General features: G+C 42.4%; 1 protein-coding gene across 1 annotated transcript in view; it reads left to right on the plus strand.

Annotated features, from left to right (window-relative positions):
- FBN1 (fibrillin 1) overlaps nt 1–15,872 on the plus strand; it is a 321,082-nt gene extending 305,210 nt beyond the window's left edge. The window contains exons 59-65 of the mRNA XM_006831678.1: nt 394–516; nt 4,704–4,820; nt 5,531–5,659; nt 5,793–5,912; nt 8,090–8,321; nt 13,195–13,369; nt 14,586–15,872. Coding sequence (XP_006831741.1) covers nt 394–516; nt 4,704–4,820; nt 5,531–5,659; nt 5,793–5,912; nt 8,090–8,321; nt 13,195–13,369; nt 14,586–14,975 — 1,286 coding nt within the window. The 3' untranslated portion in view covers nt 14,976–15,872. The remainder of the gene's footprint in view (nt 1–393; nt 517–4,703; nt 4,821–5,530; nt 5,660–5,792; nt 5,913–8,089; nt 8,322–13,194; nt 13,370–14,585) is intronic.
- The last annotated feature ends 7,020 nt before the right edge of the window (nt 15,873–22,892 follow it).

Consider the following 22,892-nt stretch of genomic DNA (forward strand, 5'->3'; position numbering starts at 1 on the left):
TGTCTAGTCAGTTCAGAAGGAGCTCTGGTAGCACCATAGTGGTTACAGGTCAGGCTGCTAACCTCAAGGTCAGCAGTTCAAAACTAGCAGCTGTTCTGTGGGAGAAAGATGAGGCTTTCTGCTGCTCTAAAGATTTCCAGCCTCGGAAACCCTATGCAGGGTCACTATGAGTCAGAACCGACTCCACAGCACACCCACCACCAATCGGTTCAAACTCATAGAGACCCCTTTATAGGGCTTCCGAGGAGTGACTGGTGAGTTTGAACTGCCCTTGCATCAGTGCCTGTCCTACAACACCACACCAGGACTTTGCTGGATCCTGTGAATACTGAACAAAGACCTAGACACCTTTTTAGATGTGTATCTAAATCACGGGTATCTCTTTGATCATAGATCTGAATGAGTGCAACCAGGCTCCCAAGCCCTGCAATTTTATCTGCAAAAACACAGAAGGAAGTTACCAGTGTTCATGCCCGAAAGGCTACATTCTGCAGGACGATGGAAGGAGCTGCAAAGGTAAAGTAGACTTTCCATTCACTCATCTTGCCACCTGGAAACATGGCTGCATTCCAGTGCCTCTGTGGAATCACAGGCATGCTGAAAGTCGTACTTTTACAGGCAAGAGATCCTTCCTTTGCTTCTTGGAGTTAGTGCCTTTACATGGCCTCAGGCCTCCACATGGCCCCCTCCTGAACTGCATGGAGAGAGGCTGAGGCCAGGGCTATAGTAGAGAACCAGTGAGTGCTCCATGGGAATTATGGGGGCAGGGCCAGCTCGCCAGTGTTCTGGTGGGTTGAATCCTTAACTGATCACCTCCTTTCTGACTCACTCATTTTGTCTTCTGCGTTCTGTTTACTCCATTTAAGCCATCAATCTATTCAATAATCATACAAAGCCCAAGTCTCCTGCAAAGTCCTATCTCGGAAAAATTAATGGCTTGATTCCCCGATGACATTGTGCTTAATGAGACCATCTTTGTTCTGCAAAACAGGGTCATGCCTGTCTCTAAGAGCATACCTCAAATCATTAAGAAAGAGTAAAACTCTATGCAGAAATGTCTCTGTGACCAGCAGTTATTTGAAATTAATTTAATCTTATAAACATTTTCCTTCTAAAGATAGTTTTCACTGTAAGCATTTCATATTGAGTGAGTTGAACAAGCAACCCATACTACTTAAGGACAATTTAGAAAATGACATGTCTAGAGAAAGAAAGGTAGACCAGATGTCAGATTAAGATTAAGAGTGTTTTATTCTAACCCATCATTCCATACTGCCTTTTAACACAAGGGAGGATAAAAGGTGGTGTGGGTGGGAGGTGACAGTAGGACCCTCAAACTGTTTTCTGTGTCTACTAAAAGAGAGATGGTTAAAAGACGTGTAGTCCAGGCTGGCAAAGTGGACCACAGCCTCCTGTGCAGCACCAACCCTGTAATTGGGTAGAAGTCGAGATTCCAACTCAAAATTTCTGACCATTGTAAATGAAATGCTGCTCGTAGTTTTATTCTTCTTAACCATGGAACCTCTACACCTGTGGATCACAGTGAGCAATGGGGCAGTTTGTGCCTACAACTCAGAGCCATAAATTTATCCATGTTAATGTAGAACCAAATTTAGGAGGGGTAGTGTAGCGCTATAGGTTAATGCGCCAGACTGCAAAGCTGTTTGAACTGCAAGGTCGGCGGTTCAAGTTCACCACCTGCTCTTCAGAATCCCTATACAAGGTCGTTATGGGTCGGAACCAACTCAAGGGCACTTCACAACAACAACAACAGCATGCTTCTCAAAGTTGTGTTATCTGTAGCAAACAAAACAGATTGACATTTTTTTTAACCTGTGGGGACAGAGAAGCTCTAAAGTTTCTAGCAAATAACAGAAGAAAAATGGAAACTAAATGTGTAATATTGGTTATGGTCTTTCACCAGATATGAAGAACATCAGTAATCCTTTCTTTATGGTTTTAGAAACATAAAAAAGTAACTATATGATTTTCATAGATCCACATATAATGTAGGTACCTTTCTCCTATGTTTTTTTCCAAAAGTCTGACTTCCTCCACGTATTTCACATGTGGTTGTTAAGTTCCATTGAGTTGGTTCCCACTCATAGCCACCATGTATAGGGTTTCCAAAGATCACCTGGTGGATTTGAACTGCTGACCTTGAGGTTAGCTGTCCAGTGCTTATCCTGCAATGCCCCACCAGGACTAAATATTAATATTGTTATTGTTAAGTGCCATCAATTCAGTTCTGACTCTTAGAGACCCTGTATAGGCTTTCCAACAAACAACTGGTGAGTTTGAACTGCCGACCTTGTGGTTCACATTCCAGTGCTGATCCTATAGTGCCACACAACAGGATTGCTAAATGTTGACATAGTGACTGAATAGTAAAACGAATGGTACAGACTCATATGATTTTGAAACTGAAAGGAAAGCCTAGGAAGGTAACCCATAGGAAATGTGGGGCAAGTACTTACCCAATGAGAAAGGGGCTGTTGTTGTTGTTGTTAGGTGCCATCAAGTCAATGCCAACTCATAGCAACCTTATGCATAGCAGAACAAAACACTGCTTGATCCTTGGTCAACCTCACCATTGTTGCCACGCATGAGCCTATTGATGCTGCCACTTTGCCAGTCCATCTCTCTGGCGGGTCTTCTTCTTTTTCTCTGACCTTCCACTTTACCAAACATGATAGCCTTCTCTAGCGACTGGTCCCTCCTGATAATATGTCCAAAGTATGAGAGACGAAGTTTGGCCATCTTGGCCTCCAAGGAGCACTCTGGCTGAACTTCTTCCAACACAGATCTGTAGGTTCTATGGGCAGCACATGGCACTTTCAATATTTTCCTCCAACACCATAACTCAAAAGCATCAATTCTTCTACGGTCTTCCTTATTTACTGTCCATATGAGGTTATTGAAAATATCATGGCTTGGGTCAAGTACACCTTAGTCCTCAAGCTGACATCTTTGCTCTTCAACACTTTAAAAAGGTCTTGTGCAGCAGATTTTCCTAATGCAATACGTTATTTGATTTCTTGACTGCTGCTTCCATGAGTGTTGATAGTTGATCTAAGAAGAATGAAGTCCTTGACAACTTCAATCTTTCCTCCATTGACAAGAATGTTGGTTACTGGTCCAGTGGTGAGAATTTTTGTTTTCTTTACATTGAGATGCAATCCATACCGAAGGCTGTGGTCTTTGATCTTCATCAGCAAGTATTTTAAGACCTCTTCACTTTCAGCAAGCAAGGTTGTATCATCTGCATATCGCAGGTTGTTAATGAGTCTTCTTCCAATCCTGATGTCATGTTTTTCTTCATATAACCCAGATTCTCGTATTATTTGCTCAGCATACAGGTTGAATAAGTATGGTGAAAGAATACAACCCTATCAGGTGTAACCTTTCTTAATTTTAAACCATCCAGTGTTCCCATATTCTGTTCGAACAACTGCCTCTTGGACCATATACAGATTCCTCATGAAAGAAATGGGTAGGATCCAAATAAGAGAAGGGGAGGAAAATAACATCTTGAAGATGAGAACAGCAAGTGTTGATGTTCTTTTGTAATTATAAAATTGCCCTGTTCCTAAAAAGTTGTTGAGTCATCCCCATCACCTATTTGCAGGTGAGCTTTGGCAAACATGTGATGATGCTCTAACAAAGTCCTTTGGGTCCAGAGAGGAAATTGCTCTGCTGTCAGGAAGCTCAGAGTTGTCCATATGCAGAATCAGCACCTCCTGCCCCTTCTGCCTCACCAGGACAAGTGTGGAAGCTCAGAGAGAGCTCAACAGGGGACTCACATACATCAGCCCCCATGGGTGGAAAGAGCACAGGACTGGCTCCATTGGAACCAAAGTACAGGGATGTTCTCAGGGTAGATTCACTCCAGGTGTTACTCTGGCTAAGGACCTTGCTCTGTGGAGAAGACAGTCACTTAGCAAAACGAGGACTAGTCTGTAGCTCCACGCTCAGCTCTGTGTGGAGTTGAGTGCATGGTGGCTGAGTTTATAGTGAAATGATACCACAACAATAAAAAGCAACGTGCCTGGATAAACAGACTGCGGGCTAACAAAGCTAGTATCTCTTGATATGTTTAAGTAATACTGGAGCTGAGACTAAGCCTAGAACTCAAGACAGTGAGGAAAGAGGCCTGTCCAAAGCAGAGGGTTTTAAACTGAGACCTAGGAAATAATGTTGGATAAATATAAGGACAGTTTGTGAAAGTGCTGTTAGCTTATCAGGATAATTTTGCTTTCTTTCGGTGTTTCCTTCCTGATTGCTCCATTTTATTTAATCCAAGAAGAAACGCTGACCCAAGAAGTCAGCCTTCTTTTCTTCTTTCTTTTCTTTTTTTCTATGCCAACTGCAAACAGAAAAGAATTAAGTGAACAAATTAATTTCATGTCACCTTAAATAGATCTTCTCATTACTCTAGAAAACGTTCAGAAACTCTTTAAATTTTCACTTCATTTTGTAATTTGTTTGAATTTTATAATGTATTTTAAATCCCTTTGTAATATTCTTCTTACTAAAAAGAACTAGGTTTTCCTCCAATTCTCCTAACAGCTACAAGTTTTTTTTCTATTGGTGGCTCTGTCATTTGAGACTCAGAAATCAAACTCAGAGCTGCCTCCTAGGACAGTTTCTCTGTGTCTGTGTTGTCACCTTTAATAAAATACCCATCTTGCCTTTCCTTGTAGATCTTGATGAGTGTGCAACTAAGCAACACAACTGTCAGTTCCTGTGTGTTAACACCATCGGCAGCTTTACATGTAAATGTCCTCCTGGGTTCACTCAACACCATACCGCCTGCATTGGTAAGTGGCAGGGGGAAAACTTCATGTGAAACGTTGTTAAGTGCTGTAGAGTGGGTTCCAACCCTTGGCAACCCTGTGTAGGGTTTCCAAGGAGCAGCTGGTGAGCTTGAACCGCTGACCTTGTGATTCAAACTGACTTTGCAGTCCAGCGCATTAACCCACAGTGCCACACCAGGACAGCTTATTTTTTTTTTATTCGTCTCTGACGTTGTGTACGCACATGTACATGGCATGATATCATGATATGATAACATGATATTGGCCTTCTCTAAGTGGGTTGTATTCATTTCAGGACTGCAGAAATGCGTTGGCTCACAGTTCTGGAAGCTGATGGTCTAAAATCAGGATATCAACCTTGTGATTCCTTCTGGGGCTTCTACTTCTTGCCCCTCTCCCTACTTTTGATGGCAGCCAGCATTCCTTGGTGCTTCTTGACTTGGGGCACCAGTCTCTGCCTCCATTATTACCAGACCATCTTCCCTTTGTGTGTCTCGTCTCCTCTTATATAATAAGGTTCCACCCTAATCCAGTATGACATCTTTTTAACTTAACTGGCAACATCTTCAGAGACCCTGTTACCAAACAAAGTCCCATTCACCAGAAGGGCACAGTTAAATCTATCACAATCCACTTCCTTTCTGTTTTTCTTTTAAACCATCCAAAATGATGTTCTAACCCTTTCTTCTCCCCACCCCCAATACTTCTCACAGATAACAACGAATGCACTTCTGACATCAACCTGTGTGGCTCTAAGGGTGTTTGCCAGAACACTCCTGGGAGTTTCACCTGTGAATGCCAACGGGGATTCTCACTGGATCAGAGTGGCGCTAGCTGTGAAGGTAGGCTGAGACCTCAGCTATGATCTATGCTTGTAAATGTTGCTTCTGGGCAGCTCCTGTGAGGATTCACTCTAGGATCAGAAGGGAAACTGTTTCCATGACTCACTAGTGACTTGGCCTTCTTTTTTTTCAGATGTGGATGAATGTGAAGGAAACCACCGTTGTCAGCATGGCTGCCAGAACATCATTGGGGGGTACAGGTGCAGCTGCCCCCAGGGCTACCTTCAGCACTACCAGTGGAACCAGTGTGTCGGCAAGTCATTTCCCCTCATTAACGAGATGCATTGCTATCCATTTCTATGAGTAGAATTACTGCTTTCTTTCTGAAAACGTAAAATGTGTCAGTAAAACAACAGCTGCTCATTTAAAATTGCCCTAACTGAACTAAAGTTGCAAAATAGCAAACTGAAGGAACAATTCATGATGAAGAGTGTTTTGAGAGCATCTGAAATGAAATGCCTGTGGTCTCCCTTGGTTCCCAGTCTCTTCCTACGCTCCTGCTGTATTGCTAGCTCTATTCACATCAAAGGCCAATAGAATCCTACTTATGGCAGAAATATCCACCAGCCAGATGCTCTTTTAAGTGACTTTTGACCTGAACAAGTAGAGGTAGTTCCACTCAGCTGTACCCTTCTTTGGGACAAAAGACAAGAGGCAGACAAAGCTAAATTCTTTTGATAACTCAGGGAGTCCCACAGACTCGTTCATGAAATTCAAATGATATCATTATTGATTCAGCAGTGCCATGGAAAAAACAATTCTTGATGCAGGTCACAGAATCAAAACATACTGAGTTTGTGGCGAACTATCCCAGAGTCAGTCTAGCCCCAGCTCTATGCTTTACTGATGAGGATACAGTGGGATTCCTGAGGAGCAGGATTGTGTGGTGTGCTTGGATTTGGAGCCCAAGTGTCTGGACTTCCTGGTTTAGGGTTGCTTTTCAACAATCAAGTTCACCCAGTTTAATTCATTAATCAAGCACTTATGTAAATATGTCACCTTAGTGACATATTCCCACTGCCACACTCTTGAGTATGAAGCCCTCCTTAGCAACGATGCAAAGGATTACAGCTTTCTGAGTGGATACTCCACATGGCAGTGTTTCACTTTACTCTAAATGAGGGAGACACGGTGTGTTTTCATTGAAGTTGAAATGTGGATGAGTCCCCTGAGCAGCATCGTGGTATAAAGGAAAGCATGTGGTGTCTGCAATCAGACAAACCGTCTCTATCCACTGCTGCTGGCTGGGAGTTCGTAGAGCAGCTCTCTGAGCCTCAGTTTCATCATCTGTAAAACAGGAATTATAAACCTACCTCCTCTGATTATTAGGAGAGTAAATAATGAACCACCTAGTATCTCAGCTGTGTGTAATTGGTACCCAAATGTTAATGTCTTTTCCCTACATTCATTCTGTTGGGTGTAGGTAGCCCCTAAGTGAGGAGAGGGCCATTCTACCTGTATTCCAATTAATATATACCATTAAGGTGGCAAAACAATTCTTAAATGTTCTACCAACCAGCTTCTGACCTGCCCTGCAAAGAAAGACAGACCTACAAAAATATACTGCATTGAAGAGTTCCAAAAAAATACATCAGACATAATGAAAAAGTAGAGGGTTTTTTCTCTTTGAATTGACTTTTATAAGTTAGAGCTCCTTTTCCTGCTATTACTATCAGGCTTGTGGGGCCCCAGTGGGTAGCCAGTTTAGTAGTGTCTGTCTCCCCCCACTCCCACCCCCTAGTGATTGCTCATGAAGTCTGCAGTGAGACTCTTCTGGGCACACTTCACCTTAGATGCAGCTCAGACACTATGGGCAACAGACTGGTTTGGATAAGAAGCACCCATTTAGAGAAGGGAGTAGATATACCAGAAGGTGCTATTCCTTTGCATTGTTGAGAGGAAGTCCAAGTGGGACAGACACTTCTTACAGGATACCTACCCTTGACAGAATGACAAGTTCTGAGAAAGGAGGGCTAGCAATGCATCCTCCAGCCACATGCTAAGTCTCTGCTCTTGAGATCTTTGACACACTGCTGTGGCACAAAGGAGCAGAGAGTTGCATGATTCCTTCCCTCCCACCCTTAGCTGTGAGCCAGCCCCATGTCGTTTGCCTCATGTGGAACATAACATATTAATGATAAGTTCACATGGGAACCGGAGTCTGTTAATCCTACAGAATGACATTCTCTAATGGTGCATATGACCTGTTGACCACATTTAGACACAGCTTGGCAAGAGGCTACATCCTTTCCACATCTTTCTCTGTCTCTTGTTCCTTTCCCCATGCCTCTCCCTGCTCTGCCTGATTTAACCTTGCTGAGAGAACCTGGCTTAGGAGCCAGCTGACTGTGCACAGGTCACCTGACCTAGACTCCTCCTCAGACGCCTCTGGTGACTGTCAAACATGGAGTGTCTCCTGTTTCTCTGCAGATGAGAATGAGTGCCTCAGTGCTCACATTTGCGGAGGAGCTTCCTGTCACAATACCCTGGGGAGCTACAAGTGCATGTGTCCTGCCGGATTCCATTATGAACAGTTCAGTGGAGGATGTCAAGACATCAATGAGTGTGGCTCATCCCAGGCTCCCTGCAGTTATGGCTGCTCCAACACGGAGGGCGGCTACCTGTGTGGTTGCCCACCAGGCTACTTCAGAATAGGCCAAGGGTGAGTACTATTCATCCTGGCTGTTGTGGTTGGAGAGTCTCTCATTCACAGTATAACCAAAGAATTCAAAATTACCCTTCCTGATCGAGGAGAATCATGCTTTTAGTAATCCATAAATTAATTCCTGCTAGCTTTGCGAGATGAATTGATTGGCCAGGTGGCAACATTGATGGACTCAAGTGTGGCAACAGTAGTGAGATTGGCCCAGGATCAGGCAGTGTTTCATTCTGCTGTGTATAAGGTCTCTATGAGTCAGTGCCGACTCGATGACACCTAACAACAACAACAAGCTTTGCAAAAGTTCTAGATTATTGCAAAAGTTCTAGATTATTTGAAAGAGGCCATCTGGATTTCTGGAGCTTCGTAGAACATCAAACTCCACTGTGGCTACATTGTGCTATTTGACTCCTTCATCTCGTTCTATTGCTCTTCATACCTCATAGGAAAGTGGCTCACCTCTCAGGTAATACAGGGACCGACTCATGACAGAGCTAGGTTCACATGACACACTGCTCACCCACCTATTCCTGGAGGGATGTCAGATCCTAGCTTGACCTAAAAAGCCTTCTGTTCTAGCTCCTGTCAGGATAAAGCAAACAGATACCTTTTTATTGGAGAACCTTTGGTCTTTTAAAGTATATTGTATAGTTCAGTCTTGAATTTACATTTTAAGATTACTAAAAGAACACTAAGTATGGAAAGTAAAAGAATGATTGTATTTTTTTACTTCACCAAATTGTATAAGGGTATGTCAAAAAGCTTTAGAAACCTTCATTAAACAAAAATATCATTGTGAAGCTATTGTTTCTTGACATATCCTCCATCTAGGCCTGTACACTTTTGAAGGCAGTGTCTCCCGCTCTCTAACCCTTCCCTGAAAGAATTACACACTCTTGATGTAAGCCACGTCAAAAGCTGTTTGGGCTCCTCAGGATCTCAAATTATATTCCTTTTAACTGTTCTTCAAGTTTGGGGTGCAAAAGAAAGTGTGAAACGGCAAGATCAGAGTTGTAGGTTGGCTGGGTAATGTTGCCCATCATAAGACGGTACTTGCCTACTATAGAAAATAAACAGGTGCTTTGTTTGTTGTGATGGGGAAAAAAATCCTTGCTGTAACTTTCCTGGTCTTTTTCTCACCAATGCAATTTTCAATTTTCTTAAAATATAAATCTCCTATAATCATCCTGTGGCCTTTGAGAAAAAAAATCTATCAAAATTGCCTCTTTGAAATACCAAAACCCAGTTATCCTAATTTTTCTGAGCTGACCTTGTGGCCTTGAATTTAACTGGCCCAGCAGATTCCTTCCAAAGCCAATGTTTAGTTTGGACTCTTTTTTGAAAGGGATTATAACAAGACTTGTTGTTAAATGCCGCTTGTTAGTTCCAACTCATAGCAACACTGTATGAGATTTCTGAAGAGTGGCTGGTGGGCTTGAACCACCTACCTTGCACTTAGCAGTCCGGTGCTTATCCCAGAGCACCACAGCAGGACACCACAAGGACTAATAAGACTAAGACAAGTGTATGACAGAAAACTCTGCACCGATCACAGAAACATGTTTAAACATGTTTTGTTTGAAATAACCTGGACACGTATGAACTGGAACCCTAGTAGCAACACTTCATAATTTACCCTCACAAGTATGAAGGTTAGGACAAGAAAGAGACATATTTGTATTTTATTCAATGATTTAACTTTTTAGTAATGAATTTTCATTCCAAATCTTTTTCCCTGCAGAATTAATCAGTATTTAGAGGCCTCTGGATGCCTTGTCCCTCCATCTAGTTTTAGCTATTCTGAGGTTATATATGAAGCATCTGAAACTGGAACTTTTCAATAGGAACACACAGACATTAACTGCACGCACATTCACATATGTACATGTGCATATATTTGTGTATGCTTCCCTAACCCACCCCACACATATATATACCAAATTATTCACTGAGTGGTCTCTGTCAAGTGAATTCAGTTTGACTTGTGTAGAGTAGGAGATGAAAGAATGTTTCTCATGGAATGCCAGCAATAGGACAGGAATTCCCAGTTACTTATGCATGCCTCTCAGTAGACTCATTCATTAAAAGTTTAATGCCAGAACCATTTTCCCAGTAAAAATTGTGACACTCCAGGCTGGCTTCTGGCCAGTGGGATTTTATAGTCACACTTCTTATAAGTGGTACTCCTGGGATTTGAAAATACTTGAAAGGAGTTCTGAGAAAGGATTCAAAGGGTAAGCCTCCCAACAACTTATTATTATATGAATGTGTACACACATACATACACACCGAATGGGCATTTCATCAGTTCATCCATTGTATTGTTTCCACACATTTGAGGCTGCAAGATAAGGAATGAGGGGAGGGTAATGCACGTGACTCTGACAGGACTGGAGAGAATAGGAGGGAGACCTGAAATTCCTGTATGATAGAACAGAAATTCTGCTCGTTGGCCTCATTGTTTTGAATCCTAAGTGCATTTAAAAAATGGACTTTAAAGAGTAGGCAAACTGTTCCAGAAAAAGACATAAATAGTACCGGGTCTCCATTATGGCCCATTAGTAGAAATGTACCCATTAATAATAGTTTTGGCCTCTCCAAGAATTACTAGAGTGGACACTGCCCCAAAATAAAAAATTCTTCTTTGACCATTCAAACATTCCAACACATTTTGAAAGAAGAGTCCGGTCAAGGCACATTCCAAGTAGCCTGTGCAATAGTAAGCAGAATAACAAAACAAGGTACTTGGGAGACATGTAAGCCTCTCTCCATGACTTGGCTTTGTTAACTGAAAACCAAAGAAAAACAGCTGAACTCGTTTTCTCTTGAGCATGGGTTTGTTTATCCGGCTTCACATGAGTCACAGTCAATGGCCCTGGTGGTTTTGAATGACTTGAAATGACTTTCCAGAGTTGGGCAAGCTGGAATATTTTATATAGCTGATTTGTTTTATATACTACATATCTGCATAATTTATTATTGCATCCACCCTTAGTTATCAACTAGAGCAGGGGCAGGGAACCTTGTTTTTGCCAAGGGCCATTTTCATTTGCCTTTGGTCAACTTAAAAATTAGCCTGCTAGATTTGGTCAAACATTTAATTAACTCACCTCTAATGTGATGGCTGGAGTCCTAGCTGTGGGTTAGTGCACTGGACTGCAAAGTCGATTTGAACTGCAAGCTTGGCAGTTCAAACTCACCAGATGCTCCTTGGAAACCCTATAGAGGTTCGCTATGGGTTGGGACTGACTCAACAGCACTTGAAAACAACAACAACAACAAATGTGATGGCCAGAGTCCTGGTATGGCACTTCTGGTTATTGCACTGGACTGCAGGTTGGTGGCTCAAGCTCACCAGCCGCTCCTCACCAGCTGCTCCACAGGGTTGCTGTGAGTCCACACCGACTCAGTGGCACTTAACAACAACAATAATGTGATGGCTGGAACTGAGGTTGCCTTGGCAGGACCAGACCAGATCCAGATGTTCCTCACCCCTGATCAAGAACGTCCTTCCTGTCCTCACTTCCTAGTTTTGACAAATGTCCTGGCTTGGGCTATAATAATAATAATACAATAGGAAAGATTGCACAGAACATTGAAGTGATAAAGGTGGTGTTGGTAGCATTGATGGCATCAGTGAAGCAAAAAGGGGGCAAGAAGCTTAAGAGTGACTTCTATTTATGAGCCCTGGTGGCGTAGTGGGTGCTGATGCTAATGTCAAAGTCAGCAGTTCAAATCCACCAGTTGCTCTGCAGGAGAGAGATGAGGCTGTCTGCTCCTTTAAAGACTGACAACCTTGAAAACCCGGTAGGGTCACTATGAGCTGGAACTGACGTGACAGCACACAGTGTGTATGTGTTGCTGTGTTTACGTACCATTGAGTTGGTTGGGACTTAGTAATCCTGTATTGGGTTTCCAAGGTGGGTTTGAACCACCAACCTTGTAGATAGCAACCCAGTGTTTATTCCACAGAGTCACACCAGGACTATATATATATTCCATATTTTTTAACTTCCCAAATTACCATGATTCCCCCTTAATTACTTTTCTTCTTCCCTTCTCATATGTTGTTGCGTGCTGTCAAGTCAGTGCTAACTCATAACACTAGAGTCCAGAGTAGAGCTCTGCCCCAATAAGCTTCCCAAGGCTACAATCTTTACAGAAGCCAGCTGCCACATCCGTCTCCCTCAGAGTGCCAAGTAGATTCCAACTGCCCACGTTACAACCCCTGCTTTACAAGTGAAGACTCTGGAATGCAGAGAAGTTGCTATCATAACCTACTGAAGGTCACACACAAAAAGCCCTTTGCCAATTCTGACTCTCCAGGGCTGAGTAGAACTGCCCCTTACACTTCCTAGGCCATGGCCTTTAGGAGAGCAGATCACTAGGTCTTTCTCCTGCAGAGCCAAAGGTGGCTTCAAACCCCAAACCTTTCTGTTTGAGCCATCCACTTTATCACTGTACCACCAGGGTTCCTTTTCTCCCTGACATTAGTACAGACAAATGCCAGCCACGTTTCATTTGTGAAGCAGTTGTTATTATGAAGTACCATGAAGTTGGTCCTGACTCATAGCAACCCGTATAGGGTTTACATTTAGCAGCTGGTAAGTTTGAACCGCTGACCTTGTGGTTAATGGTCCAGTGAGTGATCCTACAGTGCCACACTTTGGGGAACAAAGGGTCAAATAAATAAGCAAAACAGAGCCTTGAAAATGGTAGAACGAATCCAGTAAACTTAAGGCCTCGGTGTGGTTCTCAGAACCAGCAGACGGTGCAATGGAGAAATAATCAAGGGCTGAGTATGTCACCAGAGCCCTTGTGCCTTGTTTATCTCCTGGTTCTAATGAAGGCTGATTGTGCTTCCTGTCTACTGCAGACACTGTGTTTCTGGAATGGGCATGGGGCGAGGAGGCCCAGAACCACCGGCCAGCAGTGAGATGGATGACAATTCACTCTCCCCAGAGGCTTGTTATGAGTGTAAGATCAACGGTTACCCCAAACGGGGAAGGAAGCGGAGAAGCACAAATGAGACAGAGGCCTCCAATATCGAGGTAGGTCAGAAGGTGATTTCCTCACTGATTTCTCCTCTTGTGGCAAGGCCTTCCAGATGCCTGTGGCTTCCTCCAGGGATGCTCCAAAGTGTGAAAAAGCTCCCTGGGGAGAAAATCCAGACATTCCCTGGTCTCTGGGCTACATTTTAAAGGAGCCTGTGGGACTTTCTGAAGTTGCTTGGCTGCTTTTAGGGAGTGGTCATTCAAAGGTTTTCACATACTTGCTCATTTCCTCTGTCTCGCCAACAAGAAAAATCAAACACCCACCCAATGTCTGCTGAGAACACAAGGTCTGCAATCCAGGACAGCAAGTGGGCAGAAAAGTGACGTGACAGAGTACTCTTGCACAGGAACGCCAAGTTCTGAAGGCTCGAGGCTCCGCTCTTGAAAAGAGCCATGTGGACTGTGAGGGAACTTGGCCCCTAGACAAAAACAACGTGGAGCTGAAGCAACCTGGTTTTCTTTGCCTACGGCTGCTACAGCCTTTCAGTCAACTCAGAAATGCACAGATATTCACCCAGACCTCTGGCTCCAGGCCTGGAGATTCCAGCACATGTGGTCCCAGAGAGGCAAGCAAAAAGCTGGGTGAAAAGCATTGAGTATTTGCAGATCATCAGAGTCAGGAAGTAGGTTCATAGGTGTGTCCTTAGGAGAGGATGCTTCTGCGTCATTAAACAAAATTGAAATAGACTGTTTTCTTTCAGATGATCGGGACTGCAACCATCTGCTGTAGTTGAGGAAATGAGTTAAGTCTTTGGAAAGAAAATAATCTATTTTAAAAAAAAACAGTGGTTCTCTAACTTGTGCTAGCATCGGAACCACCTGGAAGCCTTGTTGAAATAGACTACTGGGTGCCACCCCCAGGGTTTCAGATTCAATAGGTCTGGTGTAGGGCAGAGAAATGGTATTTCTACCAGATCCGCAGCTGATGCTGATTCTGGTGATGCTGCTGGTTCAGGGAACACAGTTTGAGACCCACCACATTGGAAGTCTCCCAAATACCAGTGATTTCAACTTGACTTTCTTTTTGACATCAATGTAATATACTAAATGTGCATCAAATACGAACCAAGCATGTTATGAACATGAATTTTAAATCTGGTAATGTACATGGGCAGAAAAGTCGGGTTAGTGTAAACGTCAAGTCAATTCTTTAGTATGAAAAATAAGTGACATGCATACAGTTTTTTAACACATCGTCATGTGTTCTTTCTAGGAGCAGCCCGAGATAGATGCCAATGTGAGTCTTGCCAGTTGGGATGTCGAGAAGACAGCCATCTTTGCTTTCAATATTTCCCGGGTCAGTAACAAAGTTCGAATCCTAGAACTCCTGCCAGCTCTAACAACTCTGACGAATCACAACAGATACTTGATTGAATCTGGAAACCAAGATGGCTTCTTCAAAATCAACCAAAAGGAAGGGATCAGCTACCTCCACTTCACAAAGAAGAGGCCAGTGGCTGGAACCTATTCATTACAAATCAGTAGTACTCCACTTTATAAAAAGAAAGAACTTAACCAGCTAGAAGACAAGTATGACAAAGACTACCTCAGTGGTGAACTGGGTGATAATCTGAAGATGCGAATTCAGATTTTGCTTCATTAATTCACCATCCATAGACCAAATAATTCAGAACAAAACGAAGATAGATAGGTAGAACTGAATTTTTTCCCCAACCAGTCTTCATAGGTACAATTTTTTTTGCCAAGTAAATTTGTATAAATAAGCACTATTCTTGTATGATAAAAACAAGCAAGGTACAGGTGCCTACCCTAGTTTAAAACGACCACTTTCTCAGGCTTCTTGTGAGTGTAGGTAAGCTAACTTGTCATAGATGTTGATTCTTCAATACGGGGACATAGGGTTCACCATTCAGGCTGACGTGCAGACCTTCCAGCAGGTGTTCAGGAATGTGCTTTCAATCGATGGACTGTTCTATTTTTTTTTTCAAGGTTTTGAACTTCACTCTCCAAGTCCAAGTACTAGGTTGGCCATTTTATAATATCTATTTGGTGCTAGTAAATTTTCAAACTAGGTTTATAAATGCACTGTAATATTTACACAACTTAGAAACCAAATTACAAATATTCAGTTCAAATACTTCATTAATTTCAATCAACCAAAGTTAGTTCAGTAGCTTATCTCAGTTATGAGTATAATACATTACATGTAAATTAAGTGTGTGTATACTGTAATCGTGCTATTTTTTATCATTGAAACATTTATAAACTAGAATAATAATGCCCTTAATGTGAGGGTTTGTAATGGTGCTTATTAAGACCAAAGACTTGTTAAATGTATACACCAAGTGGTAATGAAATTCTGTGACTGGCCCACATGCAGGCTGAGGTCTGGGAGGACCAGGAAACCGTCTCAGCAGCCAGAGGATCAGCAGGGCTTCCTTCATCATGGCACGTGCAGTATGCCAAGATCACCCTCAGTCATTCCTGTCAACAAGGGTCAATGTCATAAATGTCACAATAAAACAGTCTCTTCTTTTTTAGTGTACCCCTTGGCTTTGTGTTCTTGCTCAGTGCAGTGCATGGATTCAGGGCTAGAGAGTCCATTCTGTAGGTGGAATCAAGATGCCAGGATTTAAATTATCCTTGGCCTGTTAGATGGGAGAAAGATGTGAAAGTCTGCTTTTGTAAAGTCGTATACCCTTGGAAACCCTACAAGGCAGATTTTTTCTGTCCTAGAAGTTTGCTATGAGTTGGAGTCTACTGGACCTCAGTGGGGTTTCGTAGTTAAAGCTTTCAGCAATGCCAGACGTCGAACCACTGTGTCTTTTGTATTGGTTGCCATCAAATTGATTCTGACTCATGGCGGCCCCATGTGTTATGGAATAGAACTTCTCCATAGACTTTTCTTGGCTGCAATCTTAACAGAAACAGGTTACCAGACCTTTACTTCCATGGTACCATTGTTGTTGTTACGTACCTTCAAGTCGGTTCCGACTCCTAGCAATCCTGTGTAGCGTTTCCGAGGAGCAGTTGGTGGGTTTGAACTACCAACCTTGAGGGTAGCAGTCCAGTGCTTATCCTATAGCACCACACCATTGTTGTTGTTATTAAGAGCCTTCGAGTTGGTTCAGACTGACAGCAACTCTGTATACAGTTTCCAAAGCTGTAAAATCTTTGCGGGAGCAGAAAGTCTCATCTTTATCCTGGGGGGGGGTAGGTGGGCTTGAACTCCCGACTTTGTGGTTTACAGTCCAGGGCTTATCCTACAGAGCCACCGCCCCCTTTGGGTGAGTTAAAATTGTTTGCACCCCCTTAGGGACCTTGTGTAACCACTGGAAGAATTTGACATATTTGAGATACTCCTTTCTCTTATTCACAAAGACAGCAGTGTCTAGTGTCAAAACCTGTGAGTTACACTACCACAGCCCACTAGTGAGAACGTCTGTAATGTCATCTCTGAAACAAGACCTAACTAAGCCTTTGACTTTTTTAAACTACTATCGATTTAAATGCTTTCAAATAGCAAGTCCAGTCTTGGAGCGTATGTGTTACATTATAAAAGATTTATCATGCCCCGCCCCTCAAATATACACAGTGTTGGCAAGCTTGAGGTATTCCAGCTTTTACCCCCTAAGCATCTGTTGTTAGTCTGTGTTAGTCTAATTACAAAGGGACAATCCCAAACTGAATCCAATTGAATGCTATAACTTTTGTTTTTTGAATGTCATAATTTGAAAATGCTGTTTTATTTTAAGTGCAATCTTGAATATTTAAACAATCAAGTTCATTCAACTGATGTAAAATAATATTAAAAATCCCTAAGGGCAGTGAGACATTTTATGGTGGTGAAACTAATAGTGAAATAAGATTTTTGCATGAAGGGGGTAAAAAGACCATAGAATACCAGGGAAGTGTTTGCAAAATCTGTGAAACGCTGGCATAAAGAAGATGAAGGATTTGGGACAAGGCTTCATACATACCATTTTATTTCAGAAGGCAAGATCAGGGTCACTTGGTGTGAGGCTCAGTTTAACACACACACCTTCCTGATTATAGAAGTACCCACTGAGAGAATGGCTGCTTGTGATAGTGTGAACTCCCTGTCGCTGTAATTACAGGGCTTCTGTCTTGGTTTATTGACAGTTAATTGGACAGGGATCCTTTCTTGCACTTAAAAGATCAACTTGAAGTCTTTTTTGTATCTTCTATTTTGCCTCCAAAAAACCTTGCTCATAAAAGGTGCTTAACAGAGTTGAGTTGAATGCCTGTTTTGGAAGGAGTTGTACCTTGGTTGCTTGGTGTTAGGTGCCATGGAGTCAGTTCCCACTCATAGTAACCCTATGCACAAGAGAACAAAACACTGCCTGGTCCTGTGACATCCTCACAGTTATGTTTGAGTCCACTGTTTCACAACTGTGTCAACTCCATCTCTTTAAGCCTCTTCCTCTTTTTTTGTTGACCCTCCACTTCACCAAGCGGATGTCCTTCTCCAGGGACTGATCCTTCCTGATAACATATCCAAAGAAGGAAAGACAAAGACCTTCTAAGAAGCAATCCAACTGTCCTTCTTCTAAAACAGATTTATTCATTCTTCTGGAAGTCCATGGCCTATTCAATATTCTTTGCCAACACCATAATTTCTAAATGTATCAATTCTTCTCCAATGTTTCTTAGTCACTGTCCAGTTTTTGTATACATATGAAGCAATTGAAAATACCATGGCTTAGATCAGACACACTGTAGTCTAAAGTGAAGTCTTTGTTCTTTTGCTTTTTAAAGAGGTCTTTTGCAACAGATTTTCCTAATGCAATACATCCTTGGATTTCTTGACTGCTGCTTCTATGAGCATTGATTGTGGAGCTAAGTAAAACGAAATCTTTAACAACTTGAATCTTTTCTCCATTTATCATGATGTTATTTAATGGTCCAGTTGTAAGAATTGTAATTTTCTTTACATTGAAGTGCAATCCATACTGAACGCTTTACTCTTTGATCAGCATCAGTAAGTGCTTTCAAGTCTTCTCCACTTCCAGCAAGCAAGTTTGTGTCATCTGCATGTCACAGGTTGTTGATGAGTCCTAACTCATCAGGATAAAGCACCTTGGGTAGGAGGTTAGAAGATGACTCAAAGTTTTCTTCTAGTTCTTTGCCCACAGCTCTATGATGGGGGGTGGTGGTGATGGTGTGCCGTGGAGTCAGTTCCGACTCATAGCGACCCTGTACAGGGTTTCCTAGGCTGTAAATCTTTATGGGAGTAGAAAGCCTCATCTTTCTTCTGCGGAACAGCTGACCAGTAGTTTTGAACTGCTGACCTTGGGTTCGTAACCACTACACTACCAGAGCTCCCTCTATGATGGGAGTGTACTGGAATAGTTAGAGATAAATATATAAACCATACCCATTGCCATCTATTTAATTCCAACTCATAGAAACCCTATAGGACAGAGTAGAACTGCTCCTATAGGGTTCCCAAGTCTGTAAATCTTTATGGAAGCAGACTGTCACATCTTTCTCCTGTGGAGCTTGTGGGTTTGAACCACTGACCTTTTGGTCAGCAGCCGAGTGGCTTAACCAATGATAAACAGCTTGCATATGGAAAATGTCTTTGATAATTTATCCAGACCTGCATTATATTCAATAACAAATTTTCTTTATAACAAACACCAGAAGAAAGTGGAGTTGGCATATCGTGGATCACTTTGATATTTTTAATAGTCTTAAGCCTGGATTCTATTTATTCCAGATCCAACAATTTTAAGCAGAATACTTTCCATGTTTCTGACTGTAGCAAACATTTCCTCATTGTTCCATTGTGAATATTCCTCACGTTAGAGCCCTTTTTAATCTGAGATTGAAACGTGTACCTTTCAATTGTCGGTGACCTTTTCATTTTGCTTTCATTGTTTAAAGAACTTGTTTTTGTAAATCTTTCAGAAACTTGACAATGTCTCTACTCCAGGCCTATTTCATTTGCCAATAATTATTTTGTAAGTAGGATTGAGATGAGTCAGCTGGCCTTGTGAAATGGTTAAACTTGCACAAACAAGTGCATTTTTGTTCAACAAATAGCACGTCACCCAGCCAAAATTGCTTTGGACATTGTCATTGCAAATACTGTCAAACTTAGAAATCATGTTTGTAAATTAGAGAAGCTAAAATAAAGCCTAATTGGACTGAGACTATATTAGCATACTTAAAGTTATAGTTCTACAAACTGTTGTTGTTGTTAAGTGCCGTCGAGTCTGTACAGGATTTCTGAAGAGCAGCTGGTGAGTTTGAACTGCTGTCCTTGTGGTTCAAACTGACATTGTGGTCCAGTGCTAATCCTACAGCACCACACCAGGACTTTAAGAGATTTTTCTATCTGAGCACCAACTCTATGCACAGAATAAGTGTTTCATCCTGGATTTAACCATCGTTCTTAGACATACATTAGAAATGCAATTATTTAATGACCAGGATATTCATTTTAAATTCTAGAAGAACATGATTGGTAGAAAAGTTTCCCATACATATCCAAAGATAGTTATTTCCCATACATAATGAAGATACCTTGCCAATTTTAAGCAATACTGTAAAAAAGTGATTTACTTGATTTGAAAATGTGAGCCTCATATCTGAGTTAAAGAGAAGGATTCCCATTTTTATCATTTTGTCATTTCTGAGTTTAGAGTTAGAAGGAAAAGGGAAAGAATGTGATTCTGGAGATTTCCTTGTGCACAGGAGACGGGCTTCATTTACAGAACTGGGTTTCAGATAAAGGTCTTGATATTCTCACAAATGTCATGTAGAAACTTAAGGGTCTTAACAACAGTATCATGTACTTGTGACACCCACTGTGCATTTGGCAGGACCTGGCAATATCACAAAATCTGTTATTTCAACTAACTGCTAATGAATTCAAAATGTTTTTCTTGTCAGAGACACACGCCTCTTGTTAGGACATAGGCTGTTTTGCATGCTTGATCCAGAACTGAGTTATGACCTCTTAACAATGGATGTCCATTTCAGTTTGATGTTGGACAGTGGAGGGAGCTTCCTTTGTAATCAAACTGAATCAGAGAAAGTAAGTAGGTGCCACGTTCTGTTAGCTTAATCATCTGCTCTCTACTCATTGCTAGTTTGGCTTCACCTGAACGAGCCTTCACTGTTACTCTAGATCCCTGTGATTGTTACCATTTCACAAATGAATGTAGCCCTCTCTGTGCCCCCATCGCCCCTCATGGGTTGGTTTTAGTCTTAGCAAAAGTCATCCAGCTCAGTGCCTTCTAGAAGCCATAACTAGTGTTCAAAGTTAAGCAACACACAAGTAGAGACTTTTAGCCCAAAACAACTATTCTCTCAGTGTTCCTGCCCAACTTCCATGTCCCACCTGACATGTACTTTGCAGCTGTGCAGGGAGTTACAGAAATAAGAAGAGGTCTGTTTCCTTTATTACTGTAAAATACTCTCCGGGGGAGAAGTAAATCAAACCTGAATGATTAGAATGTTCTTCGAGAAATGGAGACGGTTCAAAACATCCTGATGATAATCATACAGCCCATTGGCCCTACCAGCCAGCCATTGACAGAAAGGGCTTACAGGGCCACATGGTTGTTTGTCCATGGTGAGCTCTGCTTTTGGTGGTCCTAACAGCTCCTCGGAAAACCCTATACAGGGTCGCTATGGGTCGGAACCGACTTGACGGCACTTAACAACAACAAAAGCTGTGGGGTATACAGAGTCCTGCCCATCTAAGGGCTTGCGGATATGGTGCGTGCCCTGGGTGCCACTTAAAGGGGGCATTGGCGTCCCTGAGCAGTTTTCCATCACCAGCTGTGAGTAATCAGTCAGCAATTGAAAAGGAATACTTTCATATTGGAGAGCTTCCATGGGTCAAGGCAGACTGTGGGATCTTGTTCTGCTTGAGTGTAGAAAGAGAAGAAACTGAAAAAGATGTCTTTGAGCATATCACAGACCAATTTTCATCAGGGAAAGCCAGGAAGGTTCAGTTGTAATTTTCACATACTTCTATAATAACCTAGGTAAAAGATGAATGAACTTGACTTACATTTTTGAGCTGACAGTATGGTAAAGTTATTTAAAAGATGGGTGTCAGGTGTTTGCACAGGGGTGTGATTTCAGTGCCTGACATAGGCCCTGCCTTCCCTAGATAGGCCTCTGTCTGTGTAGAAGGTCAGACCTGTGTGGATAGATTCATGGGATTTTGATCTATCAGAATTTCAAAAACCCCGCAGGCTGAATGGGGTTTGTGTCTGCGTATTTTTGTAACCTTGTGAAATCAGCATGGTGCTGTGTGACCTTTCCATCTTCAATCACATCAAGATCTCCTGCCTCAGGCAGTGTGTGCTTTAGGGAAGGTGTGTGGTCAAACTTGAGTCACCCAGTGCCTCACACAGGGGCTCCATGTCCTACAATGAGGCCTGCTGCTTCCTGTGCTCTTGCCTAGTGGCCGCAGCGGATCTCTTATGGGTCATTCATAGGAAGTGTTGAGCCACCAGCTCAGAAGTTGGCCCGCTGTGGAGCTAGCATCCCCAGAGGAAATGGCTCCTGGTCCATCATTCCTGCCCACCCACACCGCGTCTCACCAGGAGAGGACTGGAAGCTACCATTCCTGACAGCTGATGTTCTCAGTCTCAAGCGTTGTTTTTTTTCAGGGCCCATGATTCTTTGTTTAGAGTTGTTTTTTGTTTTCAGTTGAAAAGACAGTTATGTGAGAGCCAGTTTTTGTCTGAGGAGAGGCTCAGAGAGTCCACACTGCAGGGCATCTAAGCAGAAAGCTGATGTTCAAGTCTTAGTTCTACCTCACCCTAGCTATTTGGCCCAGTGCAACTTCTTGATGTCTCTGAGCGCCTTTTCCTTAATGGTTCCTTTCCTGTATTCTCACAGGATTATTAGACTCTAGAATTTTTCAAAAACCTAACACCTCGATTGAACTTCAGAGTTAAAGAGCACTTGTGAAGTCTGCCCTCCTGAGCCTTGCCTTAACCTGGGTAATTCTAGACCACATTGTGCATGATTTCAGGTTTCTTGTTAAAGGACTCCTACCTTAAAGAGGTGGCGCGGCAAGTCTAGATCTTCTGATGAAACAGCATGCTCTCAATTCAGTTCACATACCATGCCCCAAAAGGAAGGAATAAAATGCAATATAGAAAAGCAAACAGCAAACCTGTTTCAGTTCACAGAGATGCCATGTGATAGAGTGGAACTGCCCGTAGGGTTTTTTGTTTTTGTTTTTTAATGTTTTATTGTGAATTATATGGTAGTTTACATGCTAGACCATTAGTTTTCATGGTTACAATCCCCTCCATGCATCATCAACCAACCAAAGGATATACCCTGCAAGCCTGCCCCCCACGCTCCCCCCACCCCAGGTCTTCAGCACACAGTAGCTCTCCCTCTCTGGATCTAAAGTCCCCAGCTGCTCCATTGCTCCACATCATCGTTTCTGCCTCCATCTCAGGCAACACTGCTTCTCTGGGTAGGGTCCCACTCTCCGCTCTCCTCCGTTGATGGTCCTAGGGACCTCCGCTGCTAGACTGAAAAGTTAATCACTCCT

This window comes from Chrysochloris asiatica, unplaced genomic scaffold, assembly GCF_000296735.1.
Source record: "Chrysochloris asiatica unplaced genomic scaffold, ChrAsi1.0 scaffold00004, whole genome shotgun sequence".
NCBI lineage: Eukaryota > Metazoa > Chordata > Mammalia > Afrosoricida > Chrysochloridae > Chrysochloris > Chrysochloris asiatica.